Source organism: Primulina huaijiensis, chromosome 10, assembly GCF_012295235.1.
Source record: "Primulina huaijiensis isolate GDHJ02 chromosome 10, ASM1229523v2, whole genome shotgun sequence".
NCBI classification, from domain to species: Eukaryota; Viridiplantae; Streptophyta; class Magnoliopsida; order Lamiales; family Gesneriaceae; genus Primulina; species Primulina huaijiensis.
Window position 1 is genome coordinate 19,310,007 of NC_133315.1, and position 25,515 is coordinate 19,335,521.

The following is a 25,515-nucleotide window of genomic DNA, read 5'->3' on the forward strand; positions in this document are numbered from 1 at the left end:
ACATTAGCACCATCGGTTAAAAATAAATAAAATTGCCAAAGATTCAACGTACATGATTAAGATCGAGTTTTTATTATTAAAAATAAATAAAATTATCAAAAATTAAATATGAAAAGTCACTTAATAATCTTATAATTAGTATGATCAGAATCAAAATCACTTCTTTGATTCTCAAATATTTGAAGAAGTGTAATTATTGAGAAATGATATTAAGTATAATATTTGTCTATACCACAAGACCAAGAAGTAGCTCTTGAGTTGTTTTACAATTCAAAAGATCAGTTACCCTTAAATTTCGGTAAACGGCAAATCTCAAACACTTCCTCATTCCAACAAAAAAAATCAGTAAACAATGGCAAAGTTGACTTAAAAACTGCACATGGTTTTGGTGAACAACAAATACCAACACGCTATTTCAAGAAAATCCAAGAAATCAGACGCGCATCCTTAATTTCAGATATGTACCAGAAAACAAACTACAAAATGAAACAACAACAAAACCCTAATTCCATGGGCATCAACTCTTCAAAGTTACTGAACAAAAATTCCTACAACAAAACATTAGATTTCACGAAAATGGACATAGGTGGATGAACAAGATAGTAATTCTATGCAACACTATATGCAAGTAAAACCTAGTGTGTGTGTGTGTGTGTGCATATCTCTTGATACACAGGCAATAGGCACACACAAACTACTGCATTTAGTGCTACATAGAATCTTACTTGTGACTGGAACGTAGAACATACTTTACATGATCTCCCAAATTCTTTCTTCCTTTGATCTTTGTTAGAACTCTCTGTCCATGCGGATGACTGTGCAGGAACGGGTAGTGTTCAAGAATGAGTGCGACCATATTTTTATGAAGAAATGTTCCCTGCAAGAACGAAAAAATTCTTGATTAAAATGGTACATAAATAAAGACATGCCCATAATATGTGGAAGTGCCAAATGTAACTTTCATAGTTTTGTTAAGATAATGGAACCTTAGAAAATTTTAGCGCAGATTGAGCAACAAAGTTTCCGTAAGGATCTTGAAGAATTGTCAAGAACTTTGGATTGTTAATGATCTCATTGATAATCTCTATCACTTGATCGCCTCCCGAGTTTTTCATACATTGTTCCACCACGTGGCTTCCATGTTTGTTCAAGGATAGAGCAACAAAGTTTCCTGATAACTGGGCTAAAATAGCTGCTGTCACATGCGGGATCCCGAGTTCTAACAGATACTGTACAACATAGTTCCTAGAATAGGACAAAAAGGAGGAACACTAGTGAAATGTATTAATTAAAATCCAGGAAATAGGAATCCCATTTTTCCTTTCATACGGTATATATGCATCTGATGAAATGAATTATTTTGCTAAAAGACTTTGTACCCGTAAGCATGTTCGGATAAGAACACCGAATTCACTGCTATCTCAACCACGAGTCGATCCTGGAGTTCTCCTTGAGCATGGAATACACATTGTTTCAGAACACGACATCCGTTTTGGTCCGTAGCTATTTCCACACAATGAGTCGCTACCTCATTGAGAATGTGCTATGAAATAAGATATTCCACTAAACATGAATACAAGGTTTCCCTCATTTAAGAGTAAGAAAAATAATTCAATGTCAATGACAAGATACATCTATTTCTCACACAACGAAAAAAATATAAAGATATGTGTCACGTGAAAGTATTCTAAATACAAATAGTTCTAGATGGAACAACATAAAATAATCTTGAGATAAGGTATACATTGACATTATTTCGCAATATTAGGGTTGATTTAATGAATGATTCTCTTGCTTCATAAGTGTTATTTATGTAAAAGACAAGCACTTTATAATGAAATCACAAATACCTTGTTTTCCTCATGAGAGAAGGATTTCAAACAGTGATGAATCACATGTTGACCAATCTTACTCTTTGAGAGAAGAACAGTTAATCTCCTCAAAACAGACAGAACATGAGCCGTTTGTTCCCATGTTTTCAGATGTTCGAGCATCTTCTGCATAGCTTTTACCCTGCATATTAGGCCAGAAAACTAATTAGATTAACTAAACAAAATATAAACTTTAATACCATGAGGAAATTAATATTCATTCTCATAGCTCAATAGTTATAAACTTGATAAAATCTAATGCAAGAATAGTGAGCACAGTTGTTGTGACCAATATTCCAGTCCCCTTACATTACATTATGAATAATTCAGGCAGTATGGCTAATGTAGGCTTCCGATCTTTTATATCGCGATGAATCGAATTACCAAGCAACGGCAGGCCGAGGATTACTACTGGAGGAAGTCATATAAATATATCATTCTAGGATTATCTGTTGGTTCCCCTCGGATATATACCAAGACAAATATTGATGAGGTGATATGATTTAAGAAAACCATGCATTAACTTACCCATGAATATCAAGACAAATATGAAAGAAGTTTAATAAATCATCTGTCACCAACCAAAGCAACTGATCCATCTGTTCCACAGTGCATACTTCAAATATTGTTTGAATAAGATAATTCCCGAACTGATCCACCATCAAATCACACACGTGACTTAACAATTCAGAGAAAATCATGTTCTTTTCTTCAGGGGTTCCCTGTAAGAGCTTCTTCTGCAGTAGCCTGCAACCTTGTTGATCCTTGGCCGCCATTAGCAAATTCACCCCGTCAAAATTTGGGTATACGTACCAATTCCTGTTTTCGGGCAACCTGAAGCCGTTTCGATAAAAGTTACCGTTCAGGTTCAGTGGAAGATTGTACGCGCTATTGAAATCACAAACGGGACTTGGGTTCAAGTTACCATTGACAGGCAAAGGGTTTGAATTCTGAAGATTTTCATAAACGGTATAATTTTGGGGTTGGATGAAGAATCCCATGTTCCCGTTTGCAGCATATTGAGCCCTAAGTTTCTGTATACTCTCATTAGAAACCTGTGGATTTGTATAGGAGAAACCCATCCCTCGTGGCAACTCAAACTGGTTGTCAAAATTAACAGGATCTCCACCGGTATAAAAAGCCCGACCGTAATCTGGTGGCGTCCCCATGAAGGCCGCCGGAAGTGGAGTTTCGGAGAGATTCAGATCACTGAATACCGACTCGAGTATACGCTCATAATGGGGATGATCTGGAACCGAATAAAAGGCAGCGGAGAAGCTCTCTTCCATCTTCTTTGATTTTTTTTGGGATTTTTTTCTTTTAAAAAAAAAAAAAAAGAAAATTGATACTGATAGATTTTGTGATATGGTGAAAAGAGAGTATTTTAGAATGAAAAAGATTTTAAAATGAAAAGATCCATACTTGTAGATTTTGTGATACGCTCAATTCTGATAAATTTGAGATCGAAATTTGTGGAGGGTTTTATTTGGAAAGGAAGGGTTTTATTTGGATGAAGCAAAAGATTTTCCATCTCATCTCATGCATGCAATGTCGACTTTATTTTATAAATAAATTAATATTTTTTCTAAACAAATTTTATAAATTTCTTTAAAACACATATATCTGGTGCAACGTAGATTTAGCCCCAAAAAAAAAATATTTTATACTAGGAAAATTGCTATAAAATCATCTTTAATAAGAAATTAAATATCTAAGAAAATTAAGGAATTCTTTCCATTAGATTTTTATATCTTTTAGATATTTTAGTAGCATAGACCAACCCATGATTCTGACCTCTTAAATTTGAGAATAACAAATAAATAATCACTTTTTTAGAGGTTAAAAACACTCCCATAATATAATTTTTTTCACAAGTATGGTAAATTTTCAAGAATTAAATATAAAAAGAGTATGTCTCTTATATATGAAATGGTCTCACGAATTTTTATTTGTGAGATTGATCAACCCTACCGATATTCACAATAAAAAATAATACTCTTAACATAAAAAGTAATACTTTTCATGGATGACCCAAATAAGAGATCCGTCTCATAAAATACGATCTGTGAGATCGTTTCACACAAGTTTTTGCCATATAAAAAATTATGACTTTGTCCCAAAGAAAAAGAGTTTATTTTATTTACTCTCATTGTTAATTTAATTTGATCCGAATAATTTCAAAAAATTGTTTAAAACAAACGAAGATGATGTAATTGTTGCTTGCTAATTCCACCTTAATGTATTAAGTCAACACAATCAAAACCGATGCATATTTCGATAAATAACCAAACAATATAAAATTTATATTTATTGGCTAGCTAGTTATCTCACCTTGGAAATTTTCTTATATTATTCATATTTGAAGGGGAGAAATTTTAACAAAAAATAATAAAATATAGGGTCAATTACATATATCTTCCCTATAATTTTTCATATTAATAAAAAACCAATTATTTTTATATATTACATTAACTTCTATTGAAGTTTTCTTACTTTTCATATTACGCACACCATCTTTAAAGTTTTATTCGGCATAAATATAACATTTAAATATAATTATATTGTTTTTTATCATAACGAACCTCATGAGATATTTATAGTTATTCCCAAAATACACATCCTTCGCGCGACATGTGAATTTAAAAATGACAATATTGAAAAAGAGAAAAAATAAATAAATAAAAGTGATAAACTTGTGATATAATAATATGTTAGGTTATAATTTTTATGCCTTAATTTAGTTCATATAACTAAGAATAAACTGCCAACATTATATACTTGCGTGTTATGTTTCCGTAATGAAATATGAAATGGAGCCGTCATCTCTCATTTACTCAAATCACGCGATTCAAGCTGTCATTTTTCAATTATTATTACGGTAAGTTTTTCCACTGTAAAACAATTAATTCTTTGTCAATGGCGGTCAATGATCAATATTGTATCAAGCTTTTGATTAGAGATGACAATAGGGTGGGGGTGGTTTGTCATTCTCATCTCCATTTTCGAATTTTTTACTTGACCTCACATCTGCCTCGATCCTCTTTTTCAGGGTTCGGGGAATGCGGGGATCAAATCATCATCTATGTCTCCGTCTTCGTTTCAAAAATATTAATGGAACAAGATGTGGGCGGGTACGGAAATTCTACGAACCAAAACTTATTATTATCTATTATTATTATTATCATTTAAAAAAATAATATTATTATTAATATCTTTTTTGGGGAATCGGAGATCATCATTCCAGTTTCGAGTTTTTTCTACTGTCCCCAAACGCTCGTGGGAAAAAATTACCTTCCCTACTTTTGATCTTGTCGATTTCGTTATATTTTCGTAGGAACGTGCCTCTTTAAAAATCTCTCACATACAAAGTACAATTTTACTATGTTCACTTAAATAAATGAAAAAGATGTTATATTTGTATTGTTAGGCCACTCATTAATTACATATTATTATTAATGCCCAGACAAAAATTTACGTGTCCATCGTTGAATTCGTCTGACTTTTCAAAAATGAAGATACGAGCAAGACTAAAACGAGAAAGACAAAATATGATGTACGTGCTACTTTCTTATAGGAATATTAATCAACTTCAAGGTACGTAATTTTTTTAAAAAAATTAAATATAATATATTACATAAAATGATTTATTGTAATGATAATAATGATAACGATACCAGAATAATATTAACCAGGAAAAAAAAAAGGACAAAAAGCTAAGATTTTGACATTTGGTCCCGCGATCCTCTTATCCTAACGATCTCGTCCACAAAATCTTGCATATTCCGATAAGAAGTCCCACCGTCTGCCACCGCCTCAGCTGCCGCTTTCTTCCACTTAAGGGCGTTCTCCTTCATCTCCGCCGCCTTGGGGCCTCCGCCTGTCGCTTCTCTCAAGCACCTTTCTACCTCCTCCCGGTTAACAATGTTCCCCTCAGCTTCTCCCCGACACAACCTGATCCCAACTTTAAAAACATCAACCAAGAACTTAGCATCTGTCACCTGATCACCCCACTGAGGGAACGCCACTACTGGGACACCGCTGGCCAACGCCTCCATCGTTGAGTTCCAGCCGCAGTGAGTCACGAAGCAGGCGGTGGAACGGTGCGCTAGCACCTCCTCCTGTGGGCTCCACTGCACTATTTTTCCTTGATCACCTGCTTTCTCCATAAACCCTTCAGGCAGAACATGTGGTGGCCGGCCGCTTTCTGGCCCCGGAGGCTTCAGGACCCATAGAAACGAAACCCCGGAACTCAGAAGCCCGTGAGCAATCTCGTCTACTTGTTCTTGCGTCAAATAGACAACACTTCCGAATGAAATGTATACTACTGTGCCAACAGGTTTCGAGTCCAAAAACTCTGTACAATTGTCTGCGGTCAAAAAGTCCACACGAATTGTCGGGTTTGAGGACGTAGGTGGGGTGTCCAAGTCTTTGAATAGAGGGCCAATAGTCTTGATTGGACGGCAATTCTTGGACATGTGTTCCACAATTTCGTGCTCCAGCTCTTCAAATGTGTCCATCAATATACAGAAAGGTTTCGTCAAGTTCTTGAACTGACCCAAAATGGCCCTTCTCAGAAAAGGGTACGGAGTACTAGGATGTAAAAAACTGGGGATTTCATCGTATCTCAACAGAGGAATAAACGGCAGCTGCACGTCGATTTCCGGATCATTTTCGCTGGGAAAAGGCACGAGATTATGGCAGAAATGGTAATACGCTGAAAAAGAAGCACAAGATTGGACCCAAAGCATGGCGCTCGGGATCCCTAAACTCTCCGCAACATCAGAAACCCACGGGATGAAAGGATTATTGATCAGACAAGAAACCGGTATGCCTTTCTCTTCATGCTCTCTAATCATCCTGATGAGATTTTCTCGGCCTGTAACCTCGAGTTGACCCAAGTACAAGTCGAGATCACCTCGGTTGAGATCGTCCAAACTCCACCCGTCGTCAAAGAATTCGAAACGTATGAATCCCCGACCCACTGGAGTCGGCTTGTCTTCGGCGATTCTATTGGCTCTCCGGATACTTTGACCCACGTACTCGGGAGCAGAAATGGTGACGAGCAGACCCGAGTATGCGAGCCTTTTGGCCAACCTTAGAATTGGGTTTACATGGCCCTGACCTGGAAAAGTTACCATGAAAATATGGATATTGTGCAGAGATTCATCGTAGGGAACCGCATAGCCCATTTTCTTGATCTGCTTGCTCTTCTTTCTTTAGAATTTTCTCAAGGTTGACGATGAATAAATAGTTATTAGAAAAGGAGACGGCTTTATTAATGAGTAGTCAATTGGATGTGAGAGAGAGTGTGATTATAAAAATTCTAAAAGTTTAATTAAAATTTCAGCATTATAATAATATTATTTCCCCTCTTAACATATAATATTCACATTCCAATTAAATTTTAATTTATCTCTAAGGAAGGGAAATGAGAAAATTGGATAAATTATTTCGGTCAATTTTTTTTTTAATAAAATGATCTCTTCAAGTGAGATCATTTTCATAAAAACGTAGTTGACCGAGATAAAAAAAATGTTATCAGAACGTGGATGTAATTTAAAAATTATTACTGTTAAAGTTTTGGTAACCTATAAAAAAATTTAGAGAACCACGCACGGTAATTAAGTGAACTGAAAAAAAAAACTAGAAATTTCAGTTTTCGTATAATTTAATAAAATATAGAGAATGTATATTATAGATCGATTTTGTCTATATTTGGAGTCAAAACTAACATTACTATTCAAAAGTGATATATTTTCACGGGTCGAGTTGAATAAGATATATGTGTCATAAAATTGACTCGTGAGAAAGATTTAATACAAACTTTTATCTAATTTATCATGACCTAAATGAATTGAAATAGAAAGGGTATCGTCATCAAACACTAAGCCATATAAATCTACATATTAAGACTTTGTCAAAAATAAATTCAATGAAATAACGTAATTTGTTAGAAATAAAATGCTTAAATTAAAGTGTTAAATATATTTAATGAAGACGAATTCTGTAATATTTTCACTAAAAAATTATGATTTTTTCAATACATTCATTCAACCCCATAATTTTTTATATATATTTTTCCATAAGGACATATAATTAAATAAAAAATTAGATTTAAATTTTCCAAAAAAATATAATGCTTTGTATCTCACCTAAACAACCTAGCAAAGTATTAATTGACGTGCTTTTATTATTGGGCATGCACTTCTCAAGTCTATGAAATGGATCGTTCGAGCAAATAATTATATATATTAATTTCAATATTATATACTTTACTAAATTTTAATTGACAAAATAATAAATTGTTTCCACATAGTTGATTGACACGAACTCGCGTACACGTAAGTTCATTTTATTAAATATTATATTATGTTATAATCATGATTTACTTTGTAATTATTTAAATAAATAAGAAATAGATTGTCGAAGTAACGCAAAGGAATATCCCTATTTCTTTCCTGTGACTTTCATATTATATTATATGTGCTAATATTTAAGTAAATATATATTTGAATGAAGCTTAATTTGCTTGGATTTTTTTTTTTAAAAAAATGATATGATATTGTCTTATATTATATAATATATAGGTGCTTAAGAGATTTATGGAAAATAATTTTCTAAAAGATCGACGATATCTAAATAGCAACATTAGGATGTAAGAATTACTTCTTATAAATTCCTTATTAAATTAAAAAAAGGGAGAACGAGTTCTATTTGGATTGATAAGCTAAGCTGATTTGAGTGTGAGGTTTTTATGCATAAATTATTATTTCTTTTTATTTTTATTTTTAAAAAAAAACTGTATTTCTTTTAATTTATTAGATGGCTTGTGTATGTATATAGTTGGTTTGACTTGGGATGAGAAAAAATAAATAATTTTCGATATATCGAGGTTATCGTATCGAAAAATACATTTATCAAAAGTTTTGGGTATGTTATGGCATCGATATTGAATTTTTCGATACGATAACGGTATGAAATTTGAAAATATTCGATATATGCTGGAATATTGAAATGATATATATAAATTAAAATATTAAATTAAAATTTAAAAAATATAAGATATATTTTTGGTATAAAATAGTATATACCAATATCATTCAAAAATCTCGATATACCACAACATTTCGATAAAATCAAATGCTAATTATACATACAAAAAAATCGAATATAATTTTCAATATGACATTTTCGATATGATATATAACCCCTATATTTGACTTACAATCCCCATGTCATTTTCAAATAAATTGTATACATTTATTAATTCCTTCAATGTCACGTTTGAAAAATAATCGTGTAAAGAAAAAAAATGATCTATTTTTTTTTTAATTTCAAGACAACTCACTCAAATTATTTCTGAAAGAGGTATAGGTCAACCCATTAGTTTGATTTAAACAAATTAGGTGCTGCCTTAATTAAAATTTCAAGTGAAAGATGAAAAATATTCGATCATAAAAATAAGTAAATGTTCAGTTCTTAGGGCATGAGAATTTAGTTTGTACTACTTAACCTTGACAAAAATATCAAATATATTTTTGGTTTTCTTCTTGGTTAGGAAAAGTATCAGAGTTTATGTTAAACGGTTCAAACATACTTTATTATTATTATTATTATTATTATTATTATTATTGTGTAACTTTAATGTTTGAGGAGATGACATTTCTCAAAATTTATGAATATGAACATATGTTCTATATTTATTATTTTCAGATTTTATTCCAATATTCTGGAGTATTGGAAACAAGGAAATATAACAAATGTTAGATATTAGGAGCAAATAATAAGGGATCTGATGATTCCTCTAAACTTTCGGGCACTACTACAAAAACGGCAAACGACAACGGATCCGTTGTCGTAGCCATTTAAAAACTGTTGTAACTGAGGGTGTTGTTGAAAGTCCGTTCAACGACAACGATTTTTATCCGTTGTGGTAGATCAAGCAAATAAAAATAGCGACGGTCGTTATTTATACCCGTAGCTAATTTTAAATTAGCGACGGTTACATAAACCGTCGCTATTTTAATAAAATTAGCGACGGTGGTAATCATGATCGTCCGTCGCTAATGTTAGCGACGGTCATCTTTCAAGAGTTCCGTCGCTAATTTGTTTCGAAAAAAAAAATACTTTTAATAATTTAATAAATCTAAAAGAAAAAAATAATCCAAACTAAAATCGTGTAAAAGAAAAAAATTTTAAGTGTTGTGAAGTAGTAAAATCGTGTAAAAGAGAAAAATTTTAAGTGTTATAAAGTGGTTAGAAAAATTTTACGTGTTGTGTGAAAGTGATAAAATTGTGTAGGATAAAAAAATTTTAAGTGTTGTGTGAAGTGATGAAATGGTGTAAGAGAAAAAAATTATAAGTGTTATGAAGTGGTGAAAAAAATTTTAAGTGTTGTGTGAAGTGATAAAATGGTGTAAAAGAGAAAAATTTTAAATGTTGTGAAGGAAAATGGAACGAAAATGGAGATATTTATAGACAGTAGGTAAATGATAAACTGTCGCATATTTTTATTTGACAACGGTTTGGATTTAAATTGTCGCTAAAATTAGCGACGGTTTTGAAACAATGTCGCTAAAATTAGCGACGGTTAATTTAAAACCGTCGCTAATTTAAACTTAGCGACGGTTTTGACAAACCTGTCGCTAAATTAGCGACGATTTTTTCAAAAACCGTCGCTAAATATTGCAACGTTTTCCAAAACCGTTGTTGTTTGTCAAAAAAACCACGCTAATATTAGCGACGGTTATTTTTAAACCGTCGTAAATTTAACTGTAGCGACGGTTTGTTACCGTCGCTAAAATGTGCGACGGTTTTTGAAATAACCGTCGCTAAATATTGCAACGTTTTCTAAAACCGTTGTTGTTTGTCAAAAAAACACGCTCAAATTATAACCGTCGTGAATTTAAATATAGCAAATTAGCGACGGTTTTAGAATTAACCGTTCTAAAACCGTCGCTAAATATTGCAACGTTTTCCAAAACCGTTGTTGTTTGTCCAAAAAAACACGCTAATCGACAACAGTTCATAGAACCGTTGTCGTTGACCAAAAAAAACGCTCAAAGACAACGGTTCTATAGAACCGTTGTCTTTTATCTCAAAAACCGTTGTCTTTGACCCCCCGTTGTCTTTGCCCCCCAAAACACAACGGTTTTCGATAAAACCGTTGTTAAAAAACATACGACAACGGTTTTTGTGAAAAACCGTTGTCGTATGTGCGTTGTTGTATGCAGAATTTCTTGTAGTGGGGAGATGTTATAGAAATCCAAAATACGGTAAAATTATGACAATCAACTACATAATGTACCACATAAAATTGAAGAAATCTTTGAAAAACAGAAATAAATTCTTAGAACATTAAATGATATTCAAATAAGAATCCAAAATCTAGAACAACAATCCAGTTTTAATAAAATGATCTCGGAAAGAAGATTATCATCATTATTTGGTAGTGAATTCTTATACACCAACTAGAGAAGACCAAAGTAGTGCAAAAACTTTCGACCGACGATGAAAAATGATCAATCTTATCAAAATTATCTCAAAAAAAAAAAACAATATGATGACAACTATAGAAAAGATTGTTATCAATGATCTACAAGACTTTGCAGAGTTTTTTTTCAAAAATCAAGGTTATAGATCCAAAAATAAACACAACTGAAAGATGTGAACAATACCTAGTTAACGGGAAAATTATCTCGGAAAAGATCTCATAAACACGAGATACATTTGTTTCATTCGTATTTGTGGTTTGTTCCTGTAACGACCCATTACAGGCCCAGTGGACCGCCCATACGGCCCACTGCCCCGATCGACCCAAGGCTATCCCGATCTTGGGCTCCCTCAAACTCAATTGGTACCAGATTTATGCTGAGTATCTATATATCCATGTGATCTCATGTTCGAGTCTGGGAAGGCACAAGCTCCAGTGCATGGGCTGGAGAGTTCGATGAATAACCCGTACGACGCCTATGGAAAGCACGTGAGGAAAAAGGCCCCTTTTTGCTTTTGTACTTTGAAATCTGATCGCACTAGATGCTATCCATTGCCAAGAATGAGAACAACTATACTAGCGAATATCTTGTCATCGGAAGGAAAAAAAATAGGTAAATATTTTTCTTGCAAACTATCTAAAATAAAAACAATACTTTCAAAATAAAAAAAGTCAAAACTTAATGTCCATATTTATTGTAAATTAAATACCCGGAAGGAACAAAACAAATAATGAAATCATTAACAAAAATTTAAAAATAACTTTAACGTCCATATTTATTGTAAATATTAAATAGTCCCATTTATTTAAAATAATCTTTTAAAATTTTTAAAAATCATTAGAATATTAAATAAAAGTCCATGCAATAATCAATTTGCAGTTTATTTCTTGCCAGGGCTCCTGCTAAAAAGAAATGGGTAGGATCTGTCGGTGGGCTGGCCCTTGATTTTGGTAGACGTCATTGTTCATACGTCGAACGTCGTTCAAAAGAAATTCGAGTTTTGCCTGAAACATCAAGTGTTGATCGATGTCGTTTTCGATTTAGGTTGGAGATGCCCTAACCATTTAATTCAAAAATGTCCATTTAGTTTTGATTTAACATTTCTTTATCCAATATCACAAGCCAGTCTGTCATATTTAATTCGTTGCCCGTACAGGACCAGCATAAGTTGATAAAGTACACCCCAATGCCTTCTCATAACTGAAATGGGAAACGGTTTATGTGCTTGTTTCCTCGTGATGATCTGTTCTGGGTCGAACCGATTTATCTGATTTTGAAAACAATGATTTACGATGTTATAATTTTTTTATATGCATGTTTACATCGGACTCACAATCGATTCTCGATCGAATCAACTGGTCTGTTTTCGAAAACAACGATCACAATCTTTCAATTTTTTTTTAATAAAAAATTTAACTTGCAGAAGATGGATATTTTTCCTAATTAGTTATGTATTCTTAAAAATATTAAATTTTCACACTTGGAAGAGTGAAGACAATACGGGAACGTACAACCAAAAATGGATAACAATAAATACTGTTTTTTCTCAAGTTCCTTAGTCTTTATTATAATTTGTTACATTCATTTCATATAATGTCTCGTACCAAATGATGCCTGAAATTACAATTGTTAAATTATAATTTATAAATGATTTTCAGAACTCTGAAGCTTTTGGTTATTTCATAGTTATATAAACCATTTGTTTTTTTCGAAAATATAATTTCCATAATCAATTTGGGTACCATTAAATTCATTGATCATCTAATTTTTCAGTTGTACATTTTACTTGTACCACTTTTAAATTTAATTATCTTGTCATGAAATTTTGGAAATCAAAAAGATTCGCAAATAAAAGTGTTAATGTATAATGAGTATAAGGTCCTCAAAAAATATCGTTTCGTCTATCCGAGAGTTATCATAATTTATCAACTTAAAAATGGTACTATTAATAATCCCGCATGTACTGAAACCATTAAAAGAACGATCTTGTGGAATCATATTAATTGAATATAATTTTAAAAATCGTGATGGTAATTAGTATAAATGATTTAAAATACAAGTGTACAACCAACGATAATATTTTCTCAAATCAAATTCTTTCGTTTAAATCAAATTAATTAGTCCAAATACAAACCATAAAATTCTAATTGACATCATATATATTAACTACGGAATCCATGCTTTGTCTTTTAATTTGAAAATTAAGATATTGAGTAGTTTTTATTTGTGTAATTTTTAAAACCATTCTCACTATTCACATGTATTATTGATAATAGCAGGTTTTTTGAGACAATCTCATTATTCGTGATACAAGTCAAATTTGTTTATATTTACAATAATAAGTAATACATTTGACATTAAAAAGAATATTTTCATCGGTGACTCAAATAGATAATATGTCTCACAAAATTGAGTCGTGAAACAATCTCACAAGAATTTGTGTGGTATGAAAAATCAACATACCCATCATAAGTTTATAATTTAGATTTATTAGTTTAAGCTAAGAAATTATTTTTAAATTTTTTAAGTTTAACAAATTATGAGTTATATATATGTATTTAGATTTTAGACATAGAACTCATATGAGTCCGTTTAACGACTCAATTTTCTGATACAGATATGATCCGACTTAACTCATAAAAAATATATTTTTAAATCAATATTATTAATTTTTATTATAAACAATATTGATATATGAAACGTCTTGTAACAATTCCACTTATTTAACTTGGGCTTGGACAAGAACTCAAACTAACCATTAGAGCAGCCCAATATCAATGCCGTGAGAGTTTTCCTCCATCCCCAACACCTAACCCTTCACTAGAGAGAGAACCTTACCCGCTGCAGAGTTCGAGAAGAAAGGTTGGTTCTCTTCAATTGCTGGTGTTGTTTATTTTAGATTTTTTTAGCCAATGCGTAGGTGCAGTGGGGGTGATATAATCTTTGAGAATAATCACTCATAGGCCTTTTTTTGCTGGGTTTTAGGGTGTGCCTATTGAGAACAAATTCTAGGAATTATAATTTTTGAATCTGAGATTTTGATAACGGCGTAGTCATTACCTTGGATTATGAAATGTGAAATCATTATTTCGAATTATTTAATTGAGGTCTAGTTTTCTGTCACTTTTTTCTGTTTTTTTTATTTAGCAAAGTTCATTGGATGCTAACCCCTTTGCCGGAGATGAGAAGCAACTCTTTGAATTTTATGTTTTCTTTCTGCTTTAGTCGTCACTTTTTGTATACGTAAATATTATAAAATAACTAAATACGCGTAAAAATAGAGGGGTGTTTGGAACTGGGATCAATAATGTAGGTTACTCATATTATCATTGAACTTAAATTTAAATGGCAGAATTCCCTCCGAGGGAAGTTTGTCGTGTTTTGGATGTTTTGGTTGGAATGGATGATAAGCTATTATCAAGATTTAACGTGGGTTTATCCTGAGGGAAGACTTTTGGCTACCCAAATTAATTAATTTTCTGTAAACATTTATCCAATACACTATTTGCATTAGGTTGATATCCAACCACACGCAGAAGATAGCTCCTTACTTGCAATTAGGCCTGTTGTATTGATCAAATGGCAGCATTAAAGCGTAGATAATAGATAATTTGTGTGAGATACAATTTGGTTGCACGTGGGCTGCTAAAAATCGTGTGAATATATGTCTTTTTTTTTGGAAAACAATTAAAATAAACTGTGAGTGAAAATGTATTCGCAGTTATCAAGTACGCACTCCGCCAACTCTCCGTTTACCAGTTGGATTCTCATGTGCTTTCTTTTCCCAATTCAATGAATTTGCTTGATGTCGAATACGATCTGTACTTGTACAATTTTTCAAAAAATGTAGGTGGAAATTCGAGAATTGATTACCACCTTGTAATGTAAAATTCTTTCGTATAGTTTGAGTTGGGATTTAGTTTTTGTAAAAAAATAAAAAATGGTGATTGTTAAATGGGATTCAGGAGTTCTGAAGAGATGAATATGAATTCAATGCTACTGGGTTACACTGAAGCTCTGTGGTTGCTTTTCTATTAACTATGGGTGGTTATCTATTTGGAAATTTATTTTGTTTTCTTGATATCACAAAGTCTGGTGGATTCTAACCAATTTCTGTAGATACACAAGCAATTCTTTGAAGTAATTGTTTTCTTTATGCTTTACAGGGTAAAGTCCTTTTAGCTTTAGTGATGAAGGAAGAAGAAATAAACCGATGCCAAATCCAAGAATGGTACCCCAAATTCAAATCTGTATCCATAAAATCCATCATCCATGGTCTGCCGGAGTCGTTTGTTGATTATCTTCTCAATGACTCTGGTCCATTCTTGCTTCCTGTTTCCATCTCAAACGATGATGCACTTCCAAATAGAGTACGTAATCCTGAAGATGAAGAAGACTTTGTAGTGTCAGAAGAATCTGATGATGAGGCAGAACAACCTATTTCTGCCCCTTGTTTCCCTGAATTGGAAATGGAGATCAAAGCATCCATTGAATCACTGGGGGGTGCTGTTTTTCCCAAGCTTAATTGGAGCGCGCCTAAAGACTCTTCTTGGATCAGTCCAACCGGGAACCTTAGGTGTACCACTTTCAATGAAATAGCACTTCTGTTGAGGTCGTCTGATTCTCTTGTGAACGACCTGTGCCATGCATATGATTCGTGTAGTGATAAGAGTGCATCAAGGCCAGCACGTTTCTTCCTCACTCTCCGTAAATGGTATCCATCAATGCAGCCTGGGATGGAATTCCGTTGCTTTGTTTGCAATAAAGTCCTCATTGGAATTTGCCAACGAGAAGTGACTAGCTTTTACCCCGCTCTTCTTGCGAGGAAACCTGATCTTAAAATGATGATCCAGGAATTCTTTATGGAGAAGGTGCAGGAAAATTTTGAATCTGAAAGTTACACATTTGACATCTATGTCACGAGGGATGAACGAGTGAAGCTCTTGGATTTCAACCCTTGGGGTGCATTTACCCTCCCACTTCTCTTTACTTGGGAGGAACTGGAAGAGAAATTGAAGGAAGAAAATCACGATTTGGAGTTCAGAATTGTGGAGAGTCGTCTCGGTATACGTCCGGGTTTAAAAACTGCAGTACCTTACGATTATTTGGATACGAGTCCTGGAAGTGGGTGGGATCAGTTCTTGAGGAATGCTGATGAAGAATTGAGGCGGCAGAGTAACCCTACTGAAGCTGGTGGTTGACATAAGATTTAGTTTCCTTTTTTCCTTTCAATTTTTAAGCATCAGGAGCTCGGAACCATGTTCAACTTGTCACAACCAGCTTTGCCTACATTAGATTTGCATAGTCTCCAAGATTTTAACCCTTTTATACAGTCGAAGTTGTTTATAATTATTGCTCTTTAACTTGCAGTCCTTTCATTGGATACAATTACATCTTGTAATACACTGCATAGATATTTAATAAATATTGATGCTTAGTGCAAAATATGAAATTATATTATATCGAGTTGAAAATTTGAATCGAAAATTTTGAACATTCATGTAGTGAAACCTGTGATTCTGAAATTGTAACGGTATCCAGTTATGGAGAGGATTATTGGAATGTAAAGCTTCTTCGATTCCAGATATATTCCGTTCCAATTTGTAGTAAATAACAGAAGTAGCAGAAGGCTGAATGTAAAAGAATCGGATATTTTATTTTTCATTTATTAGCTGTAGGAATACAAAGTTTTAAGACCACGGATCTAAAGCATCATTACATCTGAAACAGTTCTTCGTCTGCAAAAAGAAATACAAGATCAAGATCAACACAATCAGATAATGATAAGCTAACTCCATTTTCACCTCCCTTGTTTCCGTTTCACTGGTCCGGACTCATGCAGCCTTTGGTATTGGAACTTTCCCTGTAGGCGGCACTGTCACTGCTCTCAGTAGCTCTAGAGAGCACACTAGCCCCAAAAAATGTGAGAGGATCGTGTTTGCTGATGCCTGCAGAGCAAAAGAAAGTGAATACAATCACTCAGTATACATAACAGAAAACAAAATTCATCACTTCCAAAAAGGTGAAATGATGGGTAAAAACTGCAACTCGTTCACAGGATTGAGCTTGTGTCTGATAACAACATAGTTGAACTGATTCTTGGACGATACCTGAACCAAGAAGACATCCAGTGCAAGAACTGGACTATTCCCAGGAGGGATGCCCTGGTAATAAGGAATGACTGAACCCGTGAGAGCTTTTGCCACCAAAAGACTTACAGTTGCTTGCATACCAAGTATAGCGGCAGCCATGCCCAATAGATTCACGAGTATACCGTTGTTTAGGCTTCTTACAACATCTGCTCGAGGAGGGGCCTACACATACATTGTCATGAATTAACAAGACAACATAACATAAATGATGATATGATCTTTGACTAACTTGAATGGCATAACGAGTATCAAGTTTTCGTAGGGATAGGTAGGTCACGAGCAGGCAGCAAATTGTATCATCGCCACTGTTCATGTTACACATAGTCCCAATAAAAAATAAAAGATGAGGATGAAGTTCAGAAAATCCAATAATTCAAACCAGAGATTTCATCCAAACAAAGACTCGAGAATTTGTCTAATTATATGATGAATAACAATTATAGTGCATGAAAATTAAAAAATCATGAAAGTAATGGTAGAGATTGGCCTCTTCGTTTCTCTTGACAGATCCTTACAGCTTCCTTTCAGGAGAAGAGATTTTGTAATCCATAAGCGAACCAAAGCTTACATTTGACCTCTGACTCAAATGGTAAGTTGACTACTAATTTGGTTCTCAACCCTGCATAAATGCTTATTCCAACCTAATCAACAAGTGAGGCTAAAATAAAAAATTTACCACATATGTTCCTCACTTTGCTTCAATTTGAGATGTTCTTAGATAGACTCTGAGGATCTTTCGTGAACAATTCGAGACTCAAAATATCTGTCAACTAAAAGAATGAAGCAACGTTGGTGATTAACTGTTTGGTCTTTTTCATATGGCCATCCTTTGTACCGTCATCTATCATCCTTTGCTAAATCTCAAACGTTTGCATGAATGGTTCCATCCATATAATACCAGGCATTTGATTTTCAAACAGGTAATCTTGCATGTCCCCACATGCTCTGATTCATAATGTGTGTTACATTTTTTAAAAATCTCTCAGCACAGAATGTTAGACAGGACAATTTAAATTCTTCCCCAAAAAAAGAAATCAAGCATTAGGGAACAAAAGACAAATAAGAAGTATATTGCTGTCTATGTATGCCAACAAGATAAAAGTACCTTCGAGGGATTATCAGCTGTTCTTCGGAGTCTGTCAGCTAGTCGAATATGACCAAACGACCAAAACACTGAAATGAATGCAGCTGCAATGCCGCCAGCAGTTGCATAAAAAGTTGCAGGCGATGTAACTTTCCCAGTAATAACTGTGGAAAACGAAAGGATCACACCAGCAACAACGCTGCAAATCAGCTGCCCCCAGAATCCAAAACTTCCTAATCTCTTGAAATGTCTGGAAGTATACTCTAATCTCTTCGAAACCTAAAATAGAATAAATTTAGTTGAGGCCTGAGGGAAGGAGTTGGGTCTTCATTTGAGGAGTGAAACTAGAGGAGGATTACAATATTTTATAAAGTAAAGTTTTATCGTTTTCATAAGCCTAAGAATTTTGAAGTATTTACATTTGCGGAAGTAACACTCGCCCGAGCCCCGCCCATGATTTAATTTTAGGAAAAATCAAATGCTCTGAAATACATCTGGAATCAATTTCTCTGTCTCTACATAATTCCAAATTAAAAATATATGGAAAGCAAGTTACTAATTTTGGAGCATGAATGGTCAATCCGATGCAAATTCAGTTGAAAAAAGGGAGCGGGATCATATTTGCTATTTCGCATATAACAATGAATAACAAATCAACAACACGCAATTACAACTAAGCTCCAAACAAAAGAACAAACCCTGAACCACATTTTCGAATTAAATTACTAAAAAACGTCCATCGGACGGAGAGATACCTGAGCAAGTTTGGCCGTGTCAGCCTCGTCATATGAAGCAGCAGCAATGGGGGCGAAAGGCAGAGGCTTTACGGCTTGATAATTAATCGTAGAATGTGGTGAAAATAAACCTTTAAGCATATTAGCCGGCGACACAGAAATTGGAGAAAGAGGTGTCTGACTAAAACGCAGTAACGAGTGATGACTATACGGGAATGGTTTAGAAACAGGGAAAGCCCACGGCGGTCCTGGTGGCGCGCCGCCGGAGCGAGGTGCCGCCCATATTGAAGCTTGCATAGCTCTGAATTGTAAAGTAAGCAGGCCAGCAGAGTATAGCTGTGGGCTAAGGCTCAGCTCGAGAGAACTCTTCAAAAAACGACTGGATGATTGGTTTTCCAACCTTTTAATTTAATAAATAAATTAGCACTACTCATTTTTTTGTCACTAAATAAACTTTTAATATGGCAAAGGTTTTGTTAAAAGAACATGTCTCTTGTGATACAGTCTCACGATTCTTTATCTGTGAGACGAGTCAACTCTACCGATATTCACCATAAAAAATAATACTCTTAGCATAAAAAGTAATATTTTTTCATGGATGACCCAAATAAGAGATCCGTCACACAAAATACGACCCGTGAGACCGTCTTTTTTTGCTTATTAAAAACATATATATTGAATTTTTTTGAGTTAATTAAAAAAACTAAACAAAATTGATTTTCAATACAAGATTTTGTGAGACTATATCTGTGAGACGATTCAATCATGCTCATATTTTTAATAATAAGTAATATTTTTTATTAATGACTCAAATATTATTAAATTTTTTTTTTTAATTTTTCTCGATGATGCAAACCGGAAACAACACTCCTATTTATGTTAGGGGTTCTCTAAACTATTTTCACCATGAAATCATCCTCAATGTTGGGTCATAAATTCTGCTTCGATCCAAATTAGGTAGCTACTACATGTGATGGCTGCCGATTGCGTAATTGAATTCAACCAGTGAGTCGGCATGCCCATGATCCATTGTTTCCCTTCAAGAAAACGAGCTACATAATCGAATATATACAAGAGTCTTTGTGTAAATTGTTTCTTTATACGAAAGTGTTCGGATGAATTTTTTTTCATTTTTTTTAAAAAAAAATATATTTTATGTTTAAAAAGCTATGTAAAGTTGGAATTGTAAATGTTTAAATTCAAACAGAAGGATTTGAAATATATATATAGGACATGAACAAATTTTTTCACAAAGGTAAATTTTGAAAAAAAGAAAAAAGAAAAGGTGGTATTGGTGTGGGGAACAGAGGGATTAAAGCAAAAAAACAGAGTGGATTTGTATCAACTCCACAAAAACAGTTTGGGTCCAACTTAAATATGAAGTGTATAGTAGCAGAATCACAGTTGAAACAAATAAAGATTCCCATACTCTTTTTTCCTCACAAATCAATGCATCACCTAAAGTTTCCACAATGGTTTAACAGAGTATGGACACCACCAAAGTACAAACACTTCACTTCCCCATGCCCATTACAAACTAGGGGTTGACACAAGAGGATTCATCTTTTTTTCTTTTAAAAAAATTATAATCTATAAATTGTTTTGTTTTTTCTATAAAAATTATAATCTAAAAATTGACTGACCCTCAAAGTATATTGTACCATAATCATTAAACTCCAATTTTCAAATTATTAACCTTAAAAGCAGAGAAGTTAGCTGCCTTTCCCTCTAAAGCTGTAATCTCACCAACTTTACTTAAATTCCCCAATCTTTTTTGGTCAACTAAACAAACATCTCCATAGTTGGTTACCCTTTCTCTCTACACTCTCTGTTTACTTTCTTGATATAGGAACTTGTTCTGTGCAGAGCTGGTTATCTTCTCAAGTCTTGATTACAAAAAAATGAAGAAAAAGATGGGCAGCAAAATTCTGCTTTTCATCAAGTCATTTTCTTTGGTTTTTCTTCTTCTTCTGGTTCCTGCGTTTGGTCTGAACTTAGATGGATCCATGTTGCTTTCTTTCAAATACTCAGTTGTCAGTGACCCTTTATCTGCTCTTGGTAACTGGGACTACAGTGATGCTACACCGTGTCTGTGGGCTGGTGTAACATGCGCTGATGTTGAAAACTTTGGCTCAATGCTTCGAGTTGTGAGCTTAATTCTCCCGAATTCGAAGCTTGTCGGCACTGTCCCGGAAGATTTAGGCCTCATTCAGCACTTGAGAACACTTGATTTGTCTAGTAATTTCTTGAATGGAACCCTGCCATCTTCGCTTCTCAACGCTTCAGAGCTTCAAGTTCTTTCGCTGTCAAATAATGCGCTCTCCGGCGGGCTTCATGAGTTTATTTCAGGGCCGAAGAATCTTAAGCTTCTGAATTTGTCTGACAATGGCTTGTCTGGCAACATTCCTCAGAGTTTAATACAAAATTCAAGTGTTGTTTCTCTGAAAAATAACTATTTTTCAGGCCCTGTCCCGAGTCGGATGCAATCTGTTGAGTTCTTGGACCTGTCTTCAAACTTCTTGAGTGGATCATTGCCACTTGAGTTTGGTGGGGTGGACTTGCGGTACTTGAATCTCTCATCGAACAACATTTCTGGCCAAGTACCTCTTGAATTCGCTTCGAGAATCCCACAGAATGCCACGATCGATCTTTCGTTCAACAATTTGTCTGGCCAAATCCCAGAATCCATGCCTTTACTGAATCAAGGAACAGCCTCTTATGCAGGAAATGCAGGCCTCTGCGGCAAACCAGTCCAGAAACCATGCTCGGTTCCCTCCACACTCGCAATCCCACCAAATATTACCTCAAGCACATCAGCTCCGGCGATAGCAGCCATTCCATTGATTATAGATCCATCGCATGATTCTCCCGAAACAGCAGCAAATGGAGCTCGAAATCCACCACAACACCATATAAAACCGGTGGCCATAGCAGGAATCGCAGTTGGAAACTTAGCGGGGATTGGAGTTCTCGCACTGGTATTTCTTTTCATATACCAAAAGGGCAAGAAAGCAAATGCAGAAACCAAAGAAAAATCGATCTCAACAACAGCCAATGCGTATTTATTCAAGAAAGATTCAGAGCCAGCAGTAATAACAACAGAGCCAAGAAACCGTCCCGTTTGTCCTTGTTTAACCATTACAAATGGTGAGGAAACATCAGAGGCCACAAGTTCAGATTCTGATGAAAACAATGTTAACTACATAATCCATGATCAACCCGAAAATCGGCTTCACCACAATGAACTATTCAAGAACGAAAGATTCCTAGTGATGATTGATGGTGAGACGGAACTAGACCTTGACACATTGCTGAAGGCTTCAGCATATGTTATCAGTTCAACGACTAGTTCTTCCATAGTCTACAAAGCTGTGATTCGAGATGGTACTGCATTTGCTGTCAGGCGAATAGGAGAGAGCGGAGTTAAAACATTGAAGGATTTTGAGAACCACATTAAGGCGATCGCCAAGTTACGACATCAAAATTTAGTTCAAGTTAAAGGGTTCTATTACGGAGACGACGAAAAACTTGTTATCTATGAGTATGTCTCCAACGGAAGCTTGGCCTCTGTGCATTACAGTAAGTTCTTTTTCCTCAAAACTGACAGCAGTATTTTTCCAAAAATTTATCGGTGAGTTTCTCATTGTACTCATGGTCATGTCTTTTTCATGCTAAATTATTGATATTTCCTCAAATTTCCATGACTAATTTTGGGACCAGAAACATTATTTTTTGTTGTATTAGATGGAATAATTCAAGCAACGATTTGAGACTATCTTGGAGGTAAAATATGTTCTTCGTCCCACGGTCCTCCATGTGAGGCAAATAAGGTTGAAAATACTTTATACATAGAATTCATATAATAAGCCAAAGGCATGTGCTACATCACCTTAAACCTGCATCTACACACACTAACAATAATTGAGAGACAGCAACTTGTCATATTTCACGGGAAAAAGTTGCACAGAGCTAAATCTTGGTGCTAAACACGATGAGAGTGGTACTTGTGAGATTAATTTCTTTACACAAATCATGAAATTTCTTCTTTCACTTAATCAACTCACCCTTTGTTTCCTTTTCTGGATATTTTTCAGGGAAAACAAGTTCATCTCCACATAATTTGCCTTTGGAAACCCGGCTCAAGATAGCAAAAGGTGTGGCCAGAGGACTAACGTACGTCCATGAGAAGAAACATGTGCATGGAAATATAAAGCCCAGCAACATTCTGCTGACACCGGATATGGAGCCTATCATAAGTGATTTTGGACTCCATTGGCTCATACATGGAACACAAAGCCACAAAACGAAATGGCACGTGTTAGCTAGGCATTTCGGCAGCATGAAACCAATGTCGTCGCACCACGATCCACGAATGAATCAAATGGTGAACACGAGCCCCTACATCACACCTATGGGGTTTGTGGGGTGCACGTCTCCGTATCATGCTCCCGAGTCGCTCCAAAACCTTAAGCCCAGCCCAAAGTGGGATGTTTACTCTTTCGGGATTTTGTTACTTGAGCTTCTGACAGGGAAGGTGTTCATGAACCGGGAGTTGAACCAGTGGACCGCTGGCTCGGTGGCCGAAGACGCAGCTGGAGTTCTTAGTATGGTTGACGTGTCACTAAGGGGCGACATGGCAGGGCGAGAGGATGCCATTTTGGACTGGTTTAAGCTTGGATTTAGTTGTGCTTCATTAATCCCGCATAAGAGACCTTGCATGAAAGAAGCACTTCATGTGTTGGAGAAAATCCCATGCTCTTTTGCATTCTAATTCATTCTCAAGCTGGAAGCATAATCTGCTATTGGATAAAGTCCTTCTTTAGTCTTTTTGGACTTGGAATCATTTGTTCGCATAAAGAAGTGAGGATTCTGTCCTTAATGAATGTTTTGTGAGTTTAATTTGACCAAGTAATGATCATGGTACTAGCACAACTTATAATGGAAGTGATCTTTCTTCGGCCCTTACAAGTTTCTAATGGTGCAAAAGCGACCCGAATTCGCCTTGTCAATTCAAACTCTATCAGCCGAGCTAGGGCACAAATCATATTATAATTTAACGTCAATCGAAACTAAATTTTATGTCTATTTTTTATAATGCAAAAATTTGTGTGTGAGACGGTCTCACGAGTCGTATTTTGTGATACATATATCTTATATTATGAATATCGGTAGGATTGATCCGTCTAAATAAAAATTTGTGAGACCGTTTCACGAGATAACTACTCTTTTAATAACTATTTGAAATAGAAAACGTAGGTGGGCGGAGAATTTTGTGAGCAAAAATGGGGGTTGAGCAGTTAATATCATAACGTAACATATCAGATGGAAATTCTATATATGCATTTAAAGAATATTAATAATAATTGATAAAAATAATTGAGGGACACTTTTTACCAAGATTTGAAGGGCTTTGAAAGACCAGTCAAGGTCTTGTCGGAAAATTTCAAGCAAAATTGCGAATAATGCAGGCCGTAGCACCGGAAATCAGCGAAATTGGTGGGTAAAAGCCCTTCAATTTTGTTGAAGCTCAGATCAACAGCGATGAGCTCGCTAGAAGTAACGATTCTGGTGAAGCTGTTGTTGGATAAATTGATTATCTGCAAGGAAGGAAGTGAGAAAATCCAGGAATCGAGGGTCCCGGTGAACGAATTTCCGCTGAGTTCCACAGTCATTAACCGAGTTAACCTGTTGAATGGAGACTTGATAAGCGAGCCCGATAGATGATTAGGTTTCATAGGTAATTCGTAGAGCTTTGGCTGAAGCTGGGGGAATGAACCGGTGATATTATTGTAGCTTAAGTCGAGTCTCGTTAACCCAGCCGAAGAGTTCACGCTCGGCATCGAGCCGGAGAGGGAGTTTCGCGAAAGATCGAGATATTTCAGGGATTCAAGGGCGACAATAGACGGCGGGATTGCTCTGGAAAATGAGTTGAGTCGAGGATTAAGCTTTTCAAATTAGAAAGAGAAGAGATCGAAGGTGATGAGCTGGGTGAGATGGGAAATGAGTGGGGTGAGCTTCCCATCTTAACCATGTGAATCGAGGGTGAGCTGAATGATTCTTCCGCCGAAGCAGGTGACGCCGCAGGTGAAGTGATCGGTGCGTGGGATGGTGCAGGGCTCGGTGGAGAAGTTCCAGGTGGCGATGCAGGAGTTCGGGGGGGATGGAGGTGGGCTCAATGGC

At 35.1% G+C, this 25,515-nt stretch overlaps 6 protein-coding genes across 6 annotated transcripts; 2 read left to right on the plus strand and 4 right to left on the minus strand.

Moving 5' to 3' along the window:
* Positions 1-426: 426 nt before the first annotated feature.
* LOC140986082 (uncharacterized) lies at positions 427-2,007 on the minus strand. The gene is made up of 4 exons (XM_073454069.1): positions 1,851-2,007; positions 1,380-1,543; positions 987-1,245; positions 427-877 (listed from the first exon to the last, which is right to left on the minus strand). The coding sequence occupies exons 1-4, from the start codon at positions 2,001-2,003 to the stop codon at positions 722-724; spliced, it is 732 nt and encodes a 243-aa protein (XP_073310170.1). The 5' UTR covers positions 2,004-2,007; the 3' UTR covers positions 427-721.
* Positions 2,008-2,395: 388 nt separating this feature from the next.
* Positions 2,396-3,160, minus strand: LOC140985985 (putative pumilio homolog 8, chloroplastic). The gene has a single exon (XM_073453913.1). The coding sequence runs from the start codon at positions 3,158-3,160 to the stop codon at positions 2,396-2,398; it is 765 nt and encodes a 254-aa protein (XP_073310014.1).
* Positions 3,161-5,484: 2,324 nt separating this feature from the next.
* LOC140986998 (gallate 1-beta-glucosyltransferase 84A24-like) lies at positions 5,485-7,123 on the minus strand. The gene has a single exon (XM_073455421.1). It carries the CDS (start codon positions 7,058-7,060, stop codon positions 5,585-5,587), a length of 1,476 nt encoding a protein of 491 aa, XP_073311522.1. The 5' UTR covers positions 7,061-7,123; the 3' UTR covers positions 5,485-5,584.
* Positions 7,124-14,115: 6,992 nt separating this feature from the next.
* LOC140986287 (uncharacterized) lies at positions 14,116-16,941 on the plus strand. The gene is made up of 2 exons (XM_073454427.1): positions 14,116-14,227; positions 15,532-16,941. Exon 2 carries the CDS (start codon positions 15,556-15,558, stop codon positions 16,564-16,566), a length of 1,011 nt encoding a protein of 336 aa, XP_073310528.1. The 5' UTR covers positions 14,116-14,227; positions 15,532-15,555; the 3' UTR covers positions 16,567-16,941.
* A 61-nt stretch (positions 16,942-17,002) lies between these two features.
* LOC140986288 (protein TIC 21, chloroplastic-like) lies at positions 17,003-19,720 on the minus strand. Its single transcript, XM_073454428.1, has 4 exons — positions 19,357-19,720; positions 18,623-18,880; positions 17,476-17,679; positions 17,003-17,313 (listed from the first exon to the last, which is right to left on the minus strand). Exons 1-4 carry the CDS (start codon positions 19,630-19,632, stop codon positions 17,200-17,202), a joined length of 852 nt encoding a protein of 283 aa, XP_073310529.1. The 5' UTR covers positions 19,633-19,720; the 3' UTR covers positions 17,003-17,199.
* A 1,293-nt stretch (positions 19,721-21,013) lies between these two features.
* LOC140986482 (probable LRR receptor-like serine/threonine-protein kinase At4g37250) lies at positions 21,014-24,299 on the plus strand. Its single transcript, XM_073454749.1, has 2 exons — positions 21,014-22,914; positions 23,430-24,299. Exons 1-2 carry the CDS (start codon positions 21,237-21,239, stop codon positions 24,104-24,106), a joined length of 2,355 nt encoding a protein of 784 aa, XP_073310850.1. The 5' UTR covers positions 21,014-21,236; the 3' UTR covers positions 24,107-24,299.
* The last annotated feature ends 1,216 nt before the right edge of the window (positions 24,300-25,515 follow it).